This window comes from Antedon bifida, chromosome 3, assembly GCF_963402885.1.
Source record: "Antedon bifida chromosome 3, ecAntBifi1.1, whole genome shotgun sequence".
In the NCBI taxonomy this organism is placed as follows: domain Eukaryota; kingdom Metazoa; phylum Echinodermata; class Crinoidea; order Comatulida; family Antedonidae; genus Antedon; species Antedon bifida.
Window position 1 is genome coordinate 28,812,592 of NC_136228.1, and position 20,259 is coordinate 28,832,850.

At 33.8% G+C, this 20,259-nt stretch overlaps 3 protein-coding genes across 6 annotated transcripts in view; 2 read left to right on the top strand and 1 right to left on the bottom strand.

Moving 5' to 3' along the window:
- Window positions 1-13,564, top strand: part of LOC144836932 (DNA repair protein SWI5 homolog) — a 42,514-nt gene extending 28,950 nt beyond the window's left edge. Inside the window, exons 2-6 of one of the 4 annotated variants that reach the window (XR_013611409.1) lie at window positions 5,272-5,332; window positions 5,949-6,073; window positions 7,265-7,359; window positions 10,722-11,809; window positions 13,049-13,553. Coding sequence is in view for 3 of the 4 variants with exons in the window: in XM_078691877.1 (XP_078548003.1) it covers window positions 5,272-5,332; window positions 5,949-6,073; window positions 7,265-7,359; window positions 10,722-10,786 (346 nt within the window). In the remaining variant the exon portion in view is untranslated. Of the gene's footprint in view, window positions 1-5,271; window positions 5,333-5,948; window positions 6,074-7,264; window positions 7,360-10,721 lie in introns of all 4 variants that reach the window. The other 3 variants (XM_078691877.1, XM_078691876.1, XM_078691874.1) reach the window with 3 other exon arrangements.
- LOC144836908 (melatonin receptor type 1B-B-like) overlaps window positions 1-20,259 on the bottom strand; it is a 304,056-nt gene that overhangs the window by 42,635 nt on the left and 241,162 nt on the right. The window lies entirely within an intron of this gene.
- LOC144836945 (uncharacterized) lies at window positions 8,218-8,947 on the top strand. The gene is made up of 2 exons (XM_078691902.1): window positions 8,218-8,607; window positions 8,777-8,947. Exons 1-2 carry the CDS (start codon window positions 8,281-8,283, stop codon window positions 8,777-8,779), a joined length of 330 nt encoding a protein of 109 aa, XP_078548028.1. The 5' UTR covers window positions 8,218-8,280; the 3' UTR covers window positions 8,780-8,947.

A 20,259-nucleotide genomic window follows, 5' to 3' on the forward strand; every position in this document is an offset into this window, starting at 1 on the left:
TTTTAAAATAAAATCAAAGAACTTATAACACAAGAATCTCCTGTTCTTCAATTTGCATTCAAAACACAGTATCGGAAGTACAGGGTTAAAAGGTCAAACTGGGCGACGCCATTTCACAGCATGGAGCAGCGCCCCCTCCAAACTAGGAAGTCAATTACTCGACCCCCCTAGAGTATTAGCAGAACCCCTCTATGATTTTGACTTTCTAATTTGATGCGGGCGCCCTACTCCTCAGTCAATTACTCTACCCCCCCTAGAGTATTAGCAGAACCCCTCTATGATTTTGACTTTCTAATTTGATGCGGGCGCCCTACTCCATGGCTCACAATGGCGCCACCCATAGCTCTATTCTATCCCACAATGCCTTTCGTAATTGTTACGCGCTTCGGACGAACAGGAGATTCTTGTGTTATAAGTTCTTTGATAAAATCATAAATACCGCCCTCTATTTTGTTTGTTTAAAATTGAGAATATTTTTAATTCAATCATTATTTTCAAAAGTCTCAAAAGCCATTGTTTTATTTATACTATTTATTATTTTTTAGATCCGCGATATATTTTGTACAAATTTTGTACAAATTTTGAAATAAAACTAAAGCAATGATTGATCGTGTGAGGATGACCTTTTGACCTAAAAACTCCAGAGTTTGGTACCTTTCACACCAAAACACTGGTGTGTCCCAGCAGTTCGCCCTCCAGATAACGTTCAGCTATTCAACCCCAGTGTTTTGAACTCTGGAGTTGTTTGATTTTACCTTTCACACCAAAACACCGGGGCGTCAACTGTTGAATGTCTCCAGAGTTTTTCCTTTTGGTGTGAAAGTGGTTTTGGTTTGAGCTTAAAATACCATCATTGAATAGAAAAGTACTCAATTGAAAATAAAACCTTTGAGATAGGCTTTTTTTTCTCAAGATTACCTTGGCAAACTAATGAGGGTGGAGGGAGGGGTGATCGGCTACTTTTAACAATGGATGATGACAGTAAATGTTTGTGAATTGAGCAATTCAGTATTTTTGTTAACCATGACATTATTTTTATGAACAAAATAAAAAACAATATAAAAGATACAAGGTACAGGTACAGTGTATAATTAATAAACAGGATAATGTTTATTAAAATCATTTTAAAACCGTTGTTTAATTAATAGTGTCTTTGACAAATTTTGTAAACAATATAAAACTTTTAAGTTTATATAATTGTTTAAAATTGTTTTTCATTTTGGCACTATACAGTAGTATTACTTTTTTTCCACTGATTAAGAAAACATTATTGTGTTCCTGTATGAATATATTATTACATCTTTATTTCAAGTGGACACATAATGGTTGAAAAAGATAAATCTGTCTCGTCAACTTGTTGTCTGATGAGATAATTGTTGTATGTACTCAATTTGAAATGATTGATTACAACTTTATAACCAATAAATTAATGTATCTTGTATCTCATATTGTATACTTTTTTAACTGTTGCTTTTAATCTTAATAAGATTCACATAAATATTTGGGTAACAGTTTCGATTATAGATATATTGCTGTTCATGTTTGATTAAACTTTGTCCAAGAAGCCAACTAATAAGTTAATGATTGAAGTGTTTAAGAAAACAGCAGAACTCTTGATCGTACCACCATGATTGAGATATTTGTCTCTATGACAATTTTTAATAATACTACCAATTAGTATTAAATGAAATTCTCAAACTGCGCAAACTGAATGAGTCTACTATGTGCCTTGTATTAATTAAAACTGTGTGGCTGTCACTCACTTTCATTATATATTTCTGATACTGTAGTTGCAGTGTAAACAGGATATAAGGCCTGTTTATGGTATGCACAATAAAGGATGACGATAAACAGATAATTATACACTTTTTCTGGAAAAAACAATTTGAAAAGTTTTCATCGTAGAATGAAAGGATAATACTTTTGTTACAAGTCTTAAATGACGTAATGATCAATAAAAAATATTTAGGCGTGAAATAAAAAGCTTGTGGAACGCTGCTATAACATACTGTACTTACAGTAATAATTGGTAATTGTATAAATTTATGTAATCTATGCATTGTTTAATTCTGATGATTATGAAACACGTACATCTACAGTAAAGGTATTTTGCTCGCTTAAGCTTTGTTCCCACTAGGATGTAGCGCAAGGCGTAAACACAACACAATCACGAAAGTTGCATATAAAAATGTTGAATTATTGAAATTTAAAGATGTATTGTCCCTTTGACTAATTCCAAAAAAATAAAAAATAACAGATTTCGAAAAAAGGTGGGTCAATTTGAAGTATCATAATAGTTATTAACTATCACCAAAAATTTGTCGAAAAAAAAAATCATTTAACTGAAATACAGACGTTTTTTTGTTAAAAAAATAACTCTGACTTCCAGTCAAAGTTTTCGATCAAAACATACCCCATAATGAAACGCGCTTGTTTGGCTACTCTGTATGCATAATCATAAAACTTCCTCACGATCTGTGTGAAAATACCTTCTCAATCGTGACGAGTTGTAAACAATCCTAATTAGCATATGCATAATGCGTACTCGTGGTTTGAAATCTTTGTTTACTTTCGCTCGCGACGATTTTCCAGACGAAATGTAATCAAACTAATTTACCTGTTAATTACGTAAACTTGTTGCTTTTGGCTCGAATTTTCGACTTAAAGTGAATAACTTTAATATTACTTTGATATGGCCAATTTAAATTTTTTTGTGTTTCAAGGGACAATACATCTTTAAAAGTTATATATCCACTCAGGTCCAACTGTAGAAACATGAACTTTGAAAATGTACAAATTAATAATAATAAAGACATATTGTCTCCCTGAAAAAAACATTTTTTTTATGTATTTGTTGAATATATGCCAATTTAATATTTATTCATTTTGGGGGCATTCTACAGTATTTGGTCCGTGGGTTTACAAATTTCATTTACTGATTTTGATGTAACTCTTGGCCATTTCTCAAAGTAGACATGTTGAAGTTTATTAAATAACATGTTTTTTATTTTTCTGATATTGATTTTTTAAGTTATTGAATATTAAATATGAAAAAGTCATATTTGACATTACGACGGGACATTTTTAATCCTATTTATTTCATAAACTATGCATCTTATTACTGTTTTTTCAACAGATATAGTTACTTTATGTCTCAATAATACATAATCAAGTATTTAATTAAATTTTGTTGTTTATTAATTTCATAAATCCATTTCAAATTCATATGTCCCGTCCGCGACGTTTTAGGCGGTTTTTTTACATTTATTTTAAAAGTAATGATGCAAAAATCTTGATATTTCATTTTCTCCTCCTGAAGAAAGGAGGACTATATCTCATTATATTATGAACAAATTTTTTGAAAATTTTAGATTTTGATGAAAATATCATATTTCAAAAATATATTGTTACGGACGGGACATTTTTGTTACGGACGGGACGTATCATTTAAATCATAATTGTCCCATCCGCGACATTTTAATAGTATAATAATATAAGTAGTTCTTTGATAGTAAACCAATAAAACTTACGTTGGCAAGACAGTTTCGTCTAGCTGTCAGCTTGACTTCTTCAGTTGCTATGATGCGTTATGAAGATGATTCCTTAAACTCCGGGGAGGAATATGAAATATGTATCTTCCCTTTTCACCAAGACAAAATGGATGAAATGAAAAAAGAGGAAAGCAAAAGTTTGAAAGTTAGATATTTAGATACTTGATTCTTGATACATACTGTACAGTAGGCTATGAAATAAAAGCATTTTATTGCCACTAAAAAGAAAAAAATGCTTGCCATAAAATATTTTAATAAATTCAGATCAGAAGCATATTTTAATAGTTTTTTTTTTGTGAACACCTGCAGTTTTTTATGTTTTGTAAAATAATATTACTTTAAAACTATAAAAATAGTCATTCCTTGTCATAAATGTTCTATGGTTTAAATATTATTTATTATTATTATTTTAGCCATTTATAAAGACTGTACAATTATCGAATAGGATTATTTTAACAAAAAAATATAGTTTTTTACCTTAAAATAGACCGAAAAAATGTTCTTCCAATTTTCCCTTCACAATGCATGCCAGTATTTATAGCTTTAAGGCCTGTTTACACTAGGACAAATATGCATTTTTTACAAAATAAATCTAAACAATTTTCATTTTAAAACTATAGGATAACCATAGGCTGTGTTTGATAAAAAGAATATTTTTAAAAACCCAATCAAATGATGATCAATGATCAAAGAACAATAACTTTGTTGTATGATCACGATAGTATGGCTTTTACTAATGACATCATTTGATTAGATGTGTGAAAATATTATTTTCATCAAAAAGGCATATGATGGTTATTTAGTTCTAGAATGAAAACTTTTTAGTAGGAAAAATGCACAGTTATCTATCGTTGATCATTATCGTCCTATTGTATGGGCCTTTAAAGAGGTAACAATTATCGAATAGGCCCATATAGGAATATTTTGATCAAAAAATGTAGTTTGTGACCTTAATATGGATCGAAAAAAAAATGTAGGGAATGTGTCTGTTTTCCACTAGGCGAATTTGTTCGTGTGAATCGTATAAAATGTTTCAGCTTAATATGCATGCGTATTCATGTTTTCATTTTCCAAATTTTTTGAGTTTTTTGCTTTTTTTCTACTTTACGAAGAAGCGCAACCAATCAGAGCTTAGCAACTGCATTTTTGACTTCGTTAATGAGCAATCATGTTTTGAAAAGCTCAGCAGACACGCAATGAAAATGAAAACCGCAGCTACTGTATGCTCTTTTAGTGGTTAGTTACAGAGCTATTTTTTGCTCGGTGAAACATTGGATTTGGCGAATATATTTGCCTAGTACTACAAAACATGCTTTAGGCCTAATGTACTATGTAATTATAGTATAGTTAGAAACTTACAGTACCTGCACTTGCCTTAGTTGAATAGATCCATTCTAAACTGAGTTGCTTTAACAATGTTAGGTCTTCAAATACTCAATGTAGAATTATCAATCAGAAGCCTATTTGTAGATTATGTGTACCTGAGCACTATATTAATTGTGAACTTAAATGAAGTGTAGTAGCACTATCAATCTAATGTCAATTTGTAAGAGATTGATAGAGGTGTGTGCTGATGACATCACTCTAAAACAAATAGATGATAATCGATTCTGATTGGTTAATGAGTATGGCGAATCTGTGATGTAGAGAAAAATGGACACATACTGTAAAGATAACTATACTAAAAATTTGTTTTATATTCAATAATTCTTTTTTCCAGGTCTGTTTCAAGATATTCTAACCCAAGAAAGAGACATTTCAAGGCAACGTTTAAGTCGCCAGTGAGTAAACTACAGATTCTATTGGGAAGGAATAAAAGCTTTTACTTAAAGCCGTATTTAAAGAATGTAGTTTCTTACCAAAGGTTAATGGTTCTTAAAATTTAAAAAACCTGTTGATTCCAGTTTATGTGGTGCAATTAAATAAAATAAAAATGCAACCAGGGTTTCAATCTGACTTCAGAAATTCAAAAAAATGAATATTAAACATGTTCTCTCGGCGACCTAAATCTTTCCCAGATGCTATCTTGTTTGAAGTCAACAGACAGGAAAAGATGTTTCGTCGCATATTGTTGTGGTGTGGTCCTCATGTGAATGGGAACTTATCATTCTTCTATTTCCTATCATTTGGCATAAGTCAGAAAGTGAAGCTATTATTACAAATTATACCAAATCCATTCTAACGAAAGCAGTCCTCATGTGAATAGGGACTTATCATTTGGCATAGTTGCATGTTATTGTTATCAGATATGGGATTCTGTAGACATGCTTAGATGATTCATACAGTATATTGTAGTCTTGAAATAAAAAAATGTTTCTTTTATTTTGTCATACAACTTTTAGAATGAATATACTGTAGATTTTTTTTACTTGTTAATGTTAATTTGGTAATTAATAGATGAAACAGGTTGACAGTGAAATGTCTCCACAAGAAGAGGTGCCACACAATATTCAACAAGAAATTACTAACCTGAAGGAAGAGATTAAATTAATGGAAGATGAGGAGAAAGAACTTAGAAAATGGTAAGTTTTCAAGTTGATAATATGAATATAATGCACTTAAAAGAAGCATCTGAATTGAAGACTTTAATGCCTAACTGTAGGTAATTAGCAAACATCACTTTACAGTCCATAGTCCTACAGTAATAATACAGTTCAAAGTTTTTGTTCAACTGTCAGCTCTTTCCAGAAACACAGACATTATTAGATCAGCCAAAATGTGTCTGATATTGTATGTAGTGTATGATAAATAAGTATTATTTTACTATGATTTATTTCTTCTTTATTCTGGGTGATTTCTTCAGCAAGAAGACAGATGGGAAAATGTTTTATTAATTATGCTATTTAAATGCCTACAGGGTTTAGCACCATCTTATTAATTTAACAAATCTATATGACACTTTTCACACAAAAAATACAAGAAGTCAATCAACCAAAATTCTAAATTTTCCCGCATGGAACAATATTCATGGAAAGAGAATGTTTAACTATAGAGCATCAACCTTATGGAATAATCTTTCTGTACATATCCGTAAAAATTATGAGACATTTAGTCAAGTTGAATTTAAAAATGTTATATAACTTCTATATGTACATTAGTTTTATAGCTTTTACTTTTATTTTTCTTGTATTTTTTCAAATCTGGACCTCTTGGGAGACCAGTACTTGTGGTTGAAAGAGCTATTCCAGAATAAAGAAAGATTTGTATTGTAAGACTGTTTTCTCAGGAGCGAGTACAAGCATCATCAACCTCTCTATCTTTGTTGAATGTGTACTGAATCTATCACATGTGCAAATCACCGACTTTATGTTTCATGATTGTAGTGTTTGTCAGATGTTTCCCTACTCTGACGTAATTTGGTCGTAGGTCCCACCCGAGAATTACTTGCGAATTTCTCATTGTACATGGTATAATAAAGTACAAATTATGTCAGAGTGGTGCAAACACCTAACCAAATTATGTTTCATCATGTAATTCAATTTCTCTTTATACCATTAGGATTAGGAATTTTATACAGTGCATGCTATTGTATACAAAACCTTTCCCATGATTTGAAATTCTGTACCATAACTTTTTACAAAACCTTAAGATAATAATAAAAAAACTTTCTTTTTGTTATTTATATTTTCTGCTCTCAAAAACAATTGTATGTGCTAAAAGTAAAGGACAGTTTTGAAACATCAAATCAAAGTAATGTTTTTTTCACTTAATAGTGGATTTGTGGAAGAAGAGCTACAAGTACATATAGAGAAACTTCATGAATACAATGAACTGAAGGACACTGGACAGATGTTGCTTGGTAAAATAGGTAAAATAGTGAAAGAAAGCAAAATGGTTTTGTTATTGATAATAGTCATGATACTTGGTGATAATGGTGGTGAGTGTGGTTGTGTGATGATCATGATTATGATCGTAGTTGTGGTGGTGATGTGAGTGATAATGATGGTAGTGGTGATGATAGTGATAATGGTGGTAGTGGTGATAATGGTGGTGATTATAGTGGTGGTGATCATAGTTGTGGGGGTGATGATAATGATATGGTAGTAGGTAGTGGGAATGATGGTGGTGATAGTGTTGAGGGTAATGATGGTAGCGTTGATTGTAGTTGTGGTGATGATAGTGATACTGTAGGTAGTGGTAATGATGGTGGTGATAGTGTTGGGGGTAATGATGGTAGTGGTGATTTCAGTTGTGGTGGTGATGGTAGTGACTGTAGGTAGTAGGAATGATGGCGGTGATAGTGGTGGTGGTGATGATGGTAGTGGTGATTGTAGTTGTGGTGGTGGTAGTGACTGTAGGTAGTGGGAATGATGATGGTGATAGTGATGGGGGTAATGGTGATTGTAGTTGTGGTGGTGATGGTAGTGATACTATAGGTAGTGGGAATGACGGTGGTAATAGTGATGGGGGTAATGATGGTAGTGGTGATTTTAGTTGTGGTGGTGATGGTAGTGACTGTAGGTAGTGGGAATGACGGTGGTGATATTGATGGGGTAATGATGGTAGTGGTGATCGTAGTTGTGGTGGTGATGGTAGTGATACTGTAGGTAGTGGGAATAAGGGTGGTGATAGTGTTGGGGGTAATGATGGTGTTGGTGATCGTAGTTGTGGTGGTGATGTTCGTGATACTATAGGTAGTGGGAATGATGGTGGTGATAGTGGTGGAGGTAATGATGGTGTGGTGATCGTAGTTGTGGTGGTGATGTTAGTGATACTATAGGTAGTGGGAATGACAGTGGTGATAGTGTTGGGGGTAATGATGGTGGTGATTTCAGTTGTGGTGGTGATGGTAGTGACTGTAGGTAGTGGGAATGATGGTGGTGATAGTGGTGGTGGTGATGATGGTAGTGGTGATTGTAGTTGTGGTGGTGATGGTAGTGATACTGTAGGTAGTGGTAATGATGGTGGTGATAGTAATGGAGGTAATGATGGTAGTGGTGATCGTAGTTGTGGTGGTGGTGGTAGTGATACTTTAGGTAGTGGGAATGATGGTGGTGATAGTGGTGGTGATGATGGTAGTGGTGATTGTAGTTGTGGTGGTGATGGTAGTGATACTGTATGTAGTGGGAATGATAGTGGTGATAGTGTTGGGGGTAATGATGGTAGCGGTGATTGTAGTTGTGGTGGTGATGATAGAGATACTGTAGGTAGTGGTAATGATGGTGGTGATAGTGTTGTGGGTAATGATGGTAGTGGTGATTTCAGTTGTGTGGTGGTGATGGTAGTGACTGTAGGTAGTGGGAATGATGGTGGTGATAGTGGTGGTGGTGATGATGATAGTGGTGATTGTAGTTGTGGGGGTGATGGTAGTGATACTGTAGGTAGTGGTAATGATAGTGGTGGTGATCATATTTGTGGTGGTGATGGTAGTGATACTGTAGGTAGTGGTAATGATGGTGGTGGTGATGATGATAGTGGTGATTGTAGTTGTGGTGGTGATGGTAGTGATACTGTAGGTAGTGGGAATGATGGTAATGATGGTGGTGGGGTAATTATGGTAGTGACTGTTGGTAGTGGGAATGATGGTGGTGATAGTGGTGGTGGTGATGATGGTAGTGGTGATCGTGGTTGTGGTGGTGATGGTAGTGATACTGTAGGTAGTGAGAATGATGGTGGTAATAGTGGTGGTGGTGATGATCGTAGTTGTGGTGGTGATGGTATTGATATTGTAGGTAGTGGGAATGATGGTGGTAATGGTGGTGGTGATGATGGTATTGGTGATTGTAGTTGTGGTGGTGATGGTATTGATATTGTAGGTAGTGAGAATGATGGTGGTAATAGTGGTGATGTTGATGATGGTAGTGGTTGTAGTTCTGGTGATTGTTAGTTAGTGAAGATGATAATCATGGTGTTGTTGAAGATATTCTGTGCTAATGGTTGTATTGGTAATAATGGTAGTGGCGATTATAGTGTGCTGATGTACTATAGGGTGATGATGGTAGTCACGTCAATGGTGGTGTTTGAGTTGTAAAATGACCCTTACACACATATTAATATTAATAATAATAATAATATCCTGGATTTATATAGTGCCTAATGTTGTAAAACCTCTAAGCGCTGAACATTATTACCGCAATCATTTTTTCCTGATTAAACATACTCCCATAATGCAGCTAGTAATCAGCGCAAAGTTGTGTTTTGATCTAACCGGGTTCCCATTTATACACCTGGGTGGAGAGAGGCAAACGTAAGTAAAGTATCTTGCCTAAGGATACAAGCAATGCGGCGAGAGTTGGATTCGAACCTTGATCTCACAATCAGTAGTCGAATATCCAACACACTGCGCCACACGCCACATGGTAGAGTTTTTTTTTTCACCACTGACTGTCATAAATTTCAAATTCGTTAAAGCATTCTACACATTCAAAAGAAAATTAACACTTCTAAAATATTAGTATTAATAAGTTAGCAAAGTCCATGTTCTGTATCTCTATAAACATAAATTATTCTAATTTATTTTTTAATTAAAGCTTAATCACACCATTAGCTAAAGCTGTTTGAACAAGCATAAACAAAGTCTGTATTTAAGTAACAGTTATTCCACTTTACTTTTGTTGTTGAACGTCTGGACCTTGGTCAGGTATAGCAGTCTATAAATGGTCAAGAGATTTTGGTCTGCTATTCAGGACACACTTGTTATAATTTGTTGTGGTCTACCATACATTGGTCATGCAGAAGAGGCCTTAGGAATCTTTAATTAAGCATCATCAATGGTCAATGTAGAATGTGTGATGTCATTATGCGCAAAGTGTTGTTCTGGTTTCTGTCTTTGGTGTTGATTGTCCCTTTTACAAATGTTAGTCATCATTACAATAAAGTTAATTTTAATGACAACACAAAACAAAAGGACATATTGTCCACCTTAAAAAATAATTGTTTCACATTTTTTTTTGTTGAATATGCCTTTTTGATGTTCTGTATGGTTATTCACTTTGAACAAAAAAGTGAATTTAATACTTATAGCAAAAAAATAGTAAAATGGCTGCCAACCAATGGGTTTTGGTTGAATTTTACTGTTTATACTGTTTGTTTTGTCCTTTTATAAGTTAAAACATTATTATTATATATTATAAAACTACAAAATAACCTATTTAAAATGGGATTTTCATGTTTTTGAGGGACAATACATCTTTAAAAAATTAATTTTCAAAAGAATTTTTTTGATTTCAGCTACTCTTGAGGGAAGAACTACAAAAGAAATGTATGAGAAGTTTGGATTGGATTTAGATGATTAATATTAAGAGCAATAGATTTTTAGATTCTATTATATTACTGTCAAATGATGTACCCTCATTTTACAGTTGAGTGTTGGCAGACAGGAGAAAACTTACAACACATTTTAACTGAATTTTATTGATACAGATCATACAGTAATAATTCCTGTTTACAAACTGTAAAAACTTTAAAAAAAATGTTAATATATAATTATATCAGTATAACAATACTAATGACAATACTGAAAAAGAATTGTTGAATGAAATGATACAGCTGTACTGAAAATATTAAATGCAGTTTTTGAAAGAGTTTGCCAAAATATAGAGGGCACTATAACTTTTACAGAATACATCATCCAAATATATAATTAATAGGCATGACACAAAAACTGTTACCCCGGTGTGACTCAACAGCGACTGCCGTGGACAGAAGAAATTGCGCTGTAGTTGGCAGCACCGATATGAGGGGACCCTTGAAAGAAGAATGTTGTTTAAAAGGTGTACATCGAAGTCCACAGTGGAGATGGTGGAGATTTATATTCCACAACAGCGCTCATGGCGCTATATAATTTATATCTCACGATTATTACTATTATTATTTTCTACAAGGCACCACCTCAGCATATGCCACATTTGGAAAGACATCGACAACGAAAAGAACACAGACATTTTCAGAAATGTGTGACCCATCTCACTGTCCAGAATTTACTTATCATATCGTTTGATACCAATTTTAAGTACATGTTTTAAATAGTTAAAAAGAATACATAAAACAAATATTAACTAGTTTTTGTTTATCGGGTGGTAAAATTAACTTCTATTCCCATTCTGGATGAATGGTGAAGTGGCGCGGGATGGCACGATGAACATGCCAATTGTATTCGATACCGGTGCTTTATGGTAAACACAGGCAGATGGTGCCAAGTCTTGTGCTCCTCCTTGTTCGCACGTGTCCTAGGTGATAGGACGAAGGCGTAGTTGACGTCGAGTGAAGTGACCGAGCTTTGTATCCCTTGGAACTGTGATGGCTGCTTTTTGGCCAATGTAAGTAACATTATATAATCAGTAATTTAAACATATTACTGTATTTTGTTTAAAATCATACATCGTTTGTAAGGTTCAGTAAGTTGGTGTCAAGTTAGTGGTAAGGGAGATGTCATCAGAGGCGGTAAAAGAATGGCGATGTCGTCAGATGCGGTAAGAATGGAGATGTCGTCAGATGCGGTAAAAGAATGGCGATATCGTCAGATGCGGTAAAAGAATGGCGATGTCGTCAGATGCAGTAAGAATGGAGATGCCATCAGATGCGGTAAGAGAATGGCGATGTCGTCAGATGCGGTAAGAATGGATATGTCGTCAGATGCGGTAAGAATGAAGATGTCGTCAGATGCGGTAAGAATGGAGATGTCAGATGTGGTAAGAATGTTTTTAGAAGACGCAGAGATACAGATAGACAGGACGGACGGACAGATTGTAGCATACAGGCCTATATGCATACAATACATAATATAATTATGTATGACATGCGTTTCCGACACTAGATACCGATTTTAGATTCTATTAGACAAACAAAAATAAATTGTAAATGTCAATTTAAAACAACACTAAACAGAAGTCAATCATCCATTGTAACGTAAGCGGTTTTTTTTTTAATTTTTATTATTTGTTCAATGTAAAAAGTTGACATAAATGAATCAATTATTTCAATTGTAAATGAGATATTTAGTTTGTTTGACCTATCATTGAATCTAAAATCAATATCTAGCTGTCATATAACACAAATAACAAAAACAGATCTAACTAGAATCTCAAGTTATCTAGATGCAACGTTCATGGATATCGCTTCAGCGACGCATGCGCAGCAAACAAAGACAATGATGGAACAATAAATTAAATTCTGTTGTACTTATGTAAAGAACAAGGCCATATACATTGCTGCGTGCTCAAGTTAGTGTTTACCGACCAACCGACCGACATAATGAGCTGTACGAGTCGCGTTGCATGAAAATTCCATGTATTTCTTGTCTGACACGTCGGACGGAGGGGAGCAGTCCTATAATAATAATACGATAATGATAATAATAATTTTTGAAAAAGTGGCACACCTTGATCATTGATAAAGTTGCGTCCAAATAATAACTTAAAATTAAACAAATTTAGGCCTAATGCAAAAAATAATAAAATGTAGTGCGCAAAAAAAAATAAATTAAATAATTCGAAATAAATTTCTTGGTATGAGTCAAAATCAATTAAAATAAAGAATATATTGTTATTATTTAATAGAACCCAGTACATCTTTCGTGTACAGAAGAATTGGCGCCGTAATTGGCAGGTCACCGACAATACGGAAGAAGAATGTTGTTGAAACGTGTAACATCTAAATCCACAGCGCATTGAGACGACATTGTGGAATGCGCTATATAAAAATACATTAACATTATAAAGTATTAAATTAAAGTATAGCAATTAAAAAACGAGTTAAAAGAAAAATACAGAAGACGATATAGAGAAGATAAAGAAAAAAACACCAAACAAGTCAACATAAATAGTGTTTATTTATAGAGGTGTCTTTGAACATATTTTATTGATTACAATTTTTTAAAAGTTGAAAACGTTTGCTAAAGTTACAGTGATTTATAGAATAATGAAGTGTATTCTAGTCTTTATTTAATCAAATTAACATTAGTATAATCATTCAAGAATTCAACTATTATTGTACACTTTACAGTGCGCCTTAAAGTATGTGTGTATGTTATGATTTACAAACCAATATAATAAACATTTATTTCAATACCATTACTTTACAATATATATTCGTAACGTATTACTGGGTATGTTTTCAATACTTATTCATCCTACATAGGTTTTGTCGCAATAGTAGGCTACAAACCAAGTTCTCTTTGCAAGGCTTGTTGGTAAGCCAGAATTTAAAACATAACCCGAAATAAGCTAAATTGGCATATTCACTTAGATAGACAGTACACAGTTACTATGTTATACTGTAATAACGCATTTACAAATAATAAATGTTTACGAGTGCAATGGTAAAAATAATTTCATGAGGTGAAAGATGAACTGTGAGGTCTACATATATTTTTCAGCCCGTGTGGAAACTGAACACATTTTCATCTTTCACTGAATGGAATTGTTCCATTGTGCACGAAAATAAGATGTTCATTATTTGTTTTATAACACACATAATATTAACGACTAGAGCCTACAGGTTGATCGAACGTGATTAGTCAATAACAGCCTAGTTTTATGTCGCGCGTATGTGCTCACTTTTAACAAAAATGAACTCGCAAACACATGACGATGACATTTAAGAGTGAAATAGAACATTTATTTAATACCATGTGACCCACAATCCTCTAATCAAATGAAAATAATCTGCATATAGGTGTGTATATCAATTTGTATGTTCACAGTTACATGTCTACACACCGCAACATGTCAATTTTCTAACTTATTACTTGTACTCTGGTTGTTCTAGGATGTTTGGAACGACATATGACTTTTACAAAGAATTCTCTGAATTGAGGGTTTGTAACTGCGTATACGAACGGATTCACCATAGAATTTGTCCAGAATAGGTAGGCGAGGAACTTCCGGTTCCACCAGCCGCAAGAAGTGTATACAATTACGGATACATTTATTGGGAACCAACAAATGAAAAAAGCTGACACAAGAGCTGCTAACATAGTGAATGACTTGCGATGGACAAATGGTTGCGGTGTGTGCCTCTCCATGCTTGAAGACGGTTGATTTAGGTGGGATATTTGCCTAGACCTATTTGAGTTTAGGCCTACACGTTGTTTATTCTGATATCCGACGGACGAAACATTTAAAGGTGGCCTACGTACTCGTGTACGAATATTTATATATACAAAAGTGTTTAAATAGATTAAAAGTACAATGGTGTAAAAAAAAAAACTAATGTATATACAATATTCAAAGTGTCACTTGATATTGCCACAGTGCACATATTGTCACCAATCTTTATGAGTTCTGGGCAGCCAAGCCTACTAATTACCAAAGCCACCACGCCAGCTATCAAGGAAGGTATCCATCCAATAACAGACATAACAGCTGATCTACGATGTGTTTGAAAACGTTTATACTTCAAACCCTTTTTCACCATCCAATATCGATCTAAACTAATCAATAGAATCATCCAAAGTGACTGTTGACAAGATGTATAGTCGATAAAAACCCACATTTTACAAACAAATTTTCCAAGAGTCCAGTGTCCGTAATGAACAAAGACGTTATACAAAGGCAGTGTCGCACACCCAACAAGAAGATCAGAAATGCTTAAATTGAGGATCAAAATGTTGTTTGGTTTGGAGTTTATTTTCTTTTCTACCAACCAAGCAACAATCACAATAATGTTACCACAAACTGTTATGATCACCATAAACCATCCAAATATGTCTCCGATAGAAACGTTCCTATTGTATTCTTCTACAGTAGGTCTAGTCGAAAGTGAAACGTTCAGTAAAGTATCGTTTATCGTCGTTTCATTCTCCATTGCTGATTATTTTTCTCGTAGTAGGTTGTGTATTTGTGTACAACTGTCAGTGCGATCTCTGCCACGAAAGAAGTGGTAAACCCAAACAAGATACCTTTTTATACGAGAGTTGCAATGAAGGAAACTTACAGGTAAGCAGACCGATTGGCTGTTTGACGTCACGTGATCTGAATAATTGTTTGTAATCGCCACATACAGTTTCATTCGGTAATAATTTATTAATTTATGTCGACTTCTTGCATTGAACAACATTATTTAAAAACAAACTAAAAAAAAAAAAAAAACTAAACTGGATTGTTATGTGTATCGTCATGACGGCAACGCATGTCCACCGATATGGTGTATTGTAAATACGAAAAGTAAATTGTATTTACACAGTAACGAATGTTAAAATGTACTGTTGATTTCGTGTGGTTTTAAATTATCTAAAGTGAAAAAATGTATGAGACTAAAAAAGGTGACTTATGAAAAAAGAAAGAAGAAATAGTAGACCTAAAGAGTGAGAATTAGTGATTGTAAGTCTAAATTAATGTTGATATGACGTTTGCGGTACACCGCGTTATATGCACAGTAAGATCTAAAAAGAACTGTTGAGTTTCTCGACATTTCGATTGATGCTTCGAATTTCCCGGTCAAAATCTATACGTAACTATAGTTTATACTTTTTTTTTTCAAAACATGAATTATAAACGTGTTACTGAATACAGATTAAAATAGGCGTTACTGTGGTTTTTTTTTTTTTATCTCGTGTTTTCTTTTTATTTAATAAAATGTTATACCATTTTAACTTTTCTAGTTCAATTAAATGTCAATCTTTAAAAACATGAATACAATAAAAAAAGACAATAAAATGACGGACGAAAATAAAACTTTAAAAAAAAGCAATTGGTTCTTAGCTGGGATGATGTTTCTGGCACATCTGTCTAATCTAGTTCAGTTTCGACACTGAAACGAAAACGTTTGGTAAAGACTTTCCTTACTGTGCCAAGGTTGTGATGACCGTAGTACGATGTCGTTTGTAAACAATAACATAACGTTTAATAATTTTGGAAGTATTCTCCATCAGTTCTTTTGACACGTTCCCTTAATCACCCACATTATGTAGGCCTACAGGTAATTATTCAGGTGAGGAATATACCAAAAATATTATATAATCAGTAATTTAAACATATTACAGTATTTTGTTTAAAATCATACATCGTTTGTAATGTTCAGTGTTTTTTGTTTTGTTTATTTTATTTTAGTTGTTCTCCCAGTATTCTCAGTATACAACAACATGTGTGAGTTGGTGTCAAGTCAGTGGTAAGCGAGATGGTACTACGGTCATCACAAGCTTGGCACACGAAGGAAAGTCTTTACCAAACGTTTCGTTTAGTGACGAAACTGAATTAGATAAGACAGATGTGCCAGAAACATCATCCCAGCTAAAAATTAATTGCTTTTTCTTTTGAGTTTTATTTCCGTTTGTCACTTTTTTTTTTTTTTATTGTATTCATGTTTTTAAAAATTGAAACTAGAAAAGTAAGAATGGCGATGTCGTCAGATGCAGTAAAGAATTGCGATGTCGTCAGATGCGGTAAGAATGGCGATGTCGTCAGATGCGGTAAGAATGGCGATGTCGTCAGATGCGGTAAGAATGTTGATGTCGTCAGATGGGGTAAAAAAATGTAGATGTCATCAGATGCGGTAAAGGAATGTAGATGTCGTCAGATGCGGTAAAAGAATGGAGATGTCGTCAGATGCGGTAAAATAATGGCGATGTCGTCAGATGCGTTAAGAATGGCGATGTTTTAGAAGACGCAGATACAGAGGACTAGACGGACGGACAGATAGATAGATTATGCACACAATACATAATATCTGTTTATGACATGCGTTTCCGATACCAATTTTAGATTCAATGATAGGTCAAACAAAAATCAATTGTAAATGTCAATTTGAAACAACATAAAACAACGCATTATACTAAACAGCAGTCAATCTTCCATTGTAACGTAAGCTGTTTTTTTTTTAATTTTTATTATTTGTTCAATGTAAAAAGTTGACATAAACGAATGAATTATTACCAGTGAGACAATTGTAAATGAAATATTAAATTTGTTGTTTGACCTATCGTAGAATCTAAAATCGGTATCTAGCTGTCATATATAAAACAAATCGAACTAGTATCTCAAATTATCTAGTGTTCATGGATATCGTTTCAGGCGACGCATGCGCAGCAAACAAAGACACTGTGGAACAATAATTAATTAAATTCTGTTTAAAGAAAAACCTCGAAATTCATGAACATTCCACGTGTTTCTTGTCTGACACGTCAGACCGAGGGGAGTAGTCCAATAATAAATAATATTACGATAATTATAATGATTTATTTTATCGGAAAAAGTTGCGTCCAAATTTGTTTTAAAGTTAAAACAAAATTAATGCAAAACATAATAAAATGTGCGCAAAAAAAATGAATAAAATTATTAAATTAATTAATTTCTTGGTATGAGTCAAATCAATTAAGATAAAGAATATATTGTTATTATTAAATAGAACCCATTACATCTGAGTAGACTTTCGTGTACAGAAGAATTGGCAGGTTAAAATATGCGTTACTGTGTTTTGGTTTTTTTTTATCTCGTGTTTTCTTTTTATTTAATAAAATGTTATACCATTTTAACTTTTCTAGTTCAATTAAATTTCAATCTTTAAAAACATGAATACAATAAAAAAAATACAATAAAATGACGGACGAAAATAAAACTTTAAAAAAAAGCAATTAGTTCTTAGCCGGGATGATGTTTCTGGCACATCTGTCTAATCTAGTTCAGTTTCGACACTGAAACGAAAACGTTTGGTAAAGACTTTCCTTACTGTGCCAAGTTTGTGATGACCGTAGTACGTTGTCGTTTGTAAACAATAACGTAACGTTTAATAATTTTGGAAGTAATCTCCATCAGTTCTGTTGACACGTTTTTTTTAAAGCTAATATTTTTTTTTGCTCTCCCAGTATTCTCAGTATACAACAACAGTTGGTGTCAAGTCAGTGGTAAGGGAGATGTCATCAGATGCGGTAAGAATGGAGATGTCGTTAGATGTGGTAGGAATGGCGATGTCGTCAGATGCGGTAAGAATGGAGATGTCATCAGATGTGGTAAGAATAGCGATGTCTTCAGATGCGGTAAGAATGGAGATGTCATCAGATGCGGTAAGAATAGCGATGTCTTCAGATGCGGTAAGAATGGAGATGTCATCAGATGCAGTAAGAATGGATATGTCGTCAGATGCGGTAAAAGAATGGCGATGTCATCAGATGTGGTAAGAATGGATATGTCATCAGATGTGGTAGAAATGGCGATGTCGTCAGATGCGGTAAGTATGGCGATGTCGTCAGATGCGATAAGAATGGCGATGTCGTCAGATACGGTAAAATAATGGCGATTTTTTTCAGATGTGGTAGAAACTGCGATGTCGTCAGATGCGGTAAGAATGGCGATGTCGTCAAATGCGGTAAGAATAGAGATGTCATCAGATGTGGTAAAAGAATGGCGATGTCGTCAGATGTGGTAAGAATGGCGATGTCGTCAGATGCGGTAATGGCGGTGTCGTCAGATGCGGTAAGAATGTCGATGTCGTCAGATGCGCGGTAAAAGAATGGCGATGTCGTCAGATGCGGTAAGAATGACGATGTTTTTAAAAGACGCATATATAGATAGACAAGACGGACGGACAGATAGATTGTAGCATACAGGCCTTTATGCACACAATACATAATATCTGTTCATGACATGCGTTGCCGACACTAGATACCGATTTTAGATTCTATGATACTGTAGGTCAAACAAAAATAAATTATAAAGTCAATTTAAAACAACATGCAACGCATTATACTAAACAGCAGTCAATCCATTGTAAAGTAAGCTGTTTTTTAAAAAATTTTTATTATTTGTTCAATGTAAAAAGTTGACATAAATGTATCAATTATTACCAGTGAGACAATTGTAAATGATATATTAGTTTGTTTGACCTATCATTGAATCTAAAATCGGTAATAACTTAAAGTAAAACAAAATTAATGCAAACAAATAATGAAATGTAGTGCGCAAAAAAAAGTGAATAAAAATAAATTGGTATGAGTCAAAATAAATTAAAATAAAGAATATATAATGTTATGAATACAATTTAAAAAAAGACATGACGGACGAAAATAAGACTTTCCTTAGTGTGCCAAGCTTGTGATGACCATAGTACCATCTCGTTGCCGTTTGTAAACAATAACATAACGTTTAATATTTTATTTTGGAAGTATTCTGCATCAGTTCTTTTGACACGTTCCCTTCATCACCCACATTATGTACACGTAATTATTCAGGTAAAAAATATACATCGCAGGCTTGTTCGATGTTCGAAATAAACCAAAGTTGTATATTTCATATGTGGAGGCCATGTTAACTGTAGCTTAATGAATGAAAGATTAATCTCATGCAAGCCCGCAGCCAGGGAGGTTCGTAGGGTTCGAACGAACTCCCTTTTCCTGAAAGTGCCCTTTCAAACTAGACTAGGCATAGCCCATTATGATGATTTTTTTGCCTATTTTGTAGTAAAGCCAGCAGGCAAATCCTTCTTTTATTACTAAATAGGCCTAGAAAAATAACAAGAAAATCTCATAAAATAGCTAAAAAGTTCATTTTAGTTACACTGCGCATGCGTTGCTTTCAGTCCTGGAGAGGTTCTCTACGCGTGGTGTGGCCGTGTGGAGTGGTGATTTGTGTGTGGAGAGAGAAGATAGACAATTTGCTTGATTTATTCCCACGTTTTTCTCCTGGCTCCAACTTCTCCAACAATGATATTAAATAGATTAGCAAAAAAGAGCCATACTTTTCAAAAAATTATGATTAGTATGATTATTCTAGGCCTGGTTACATTTTCTTCTTTCAGTTCTTGATAACTCCCTGCTTAATTACACGATCCTTCTTGC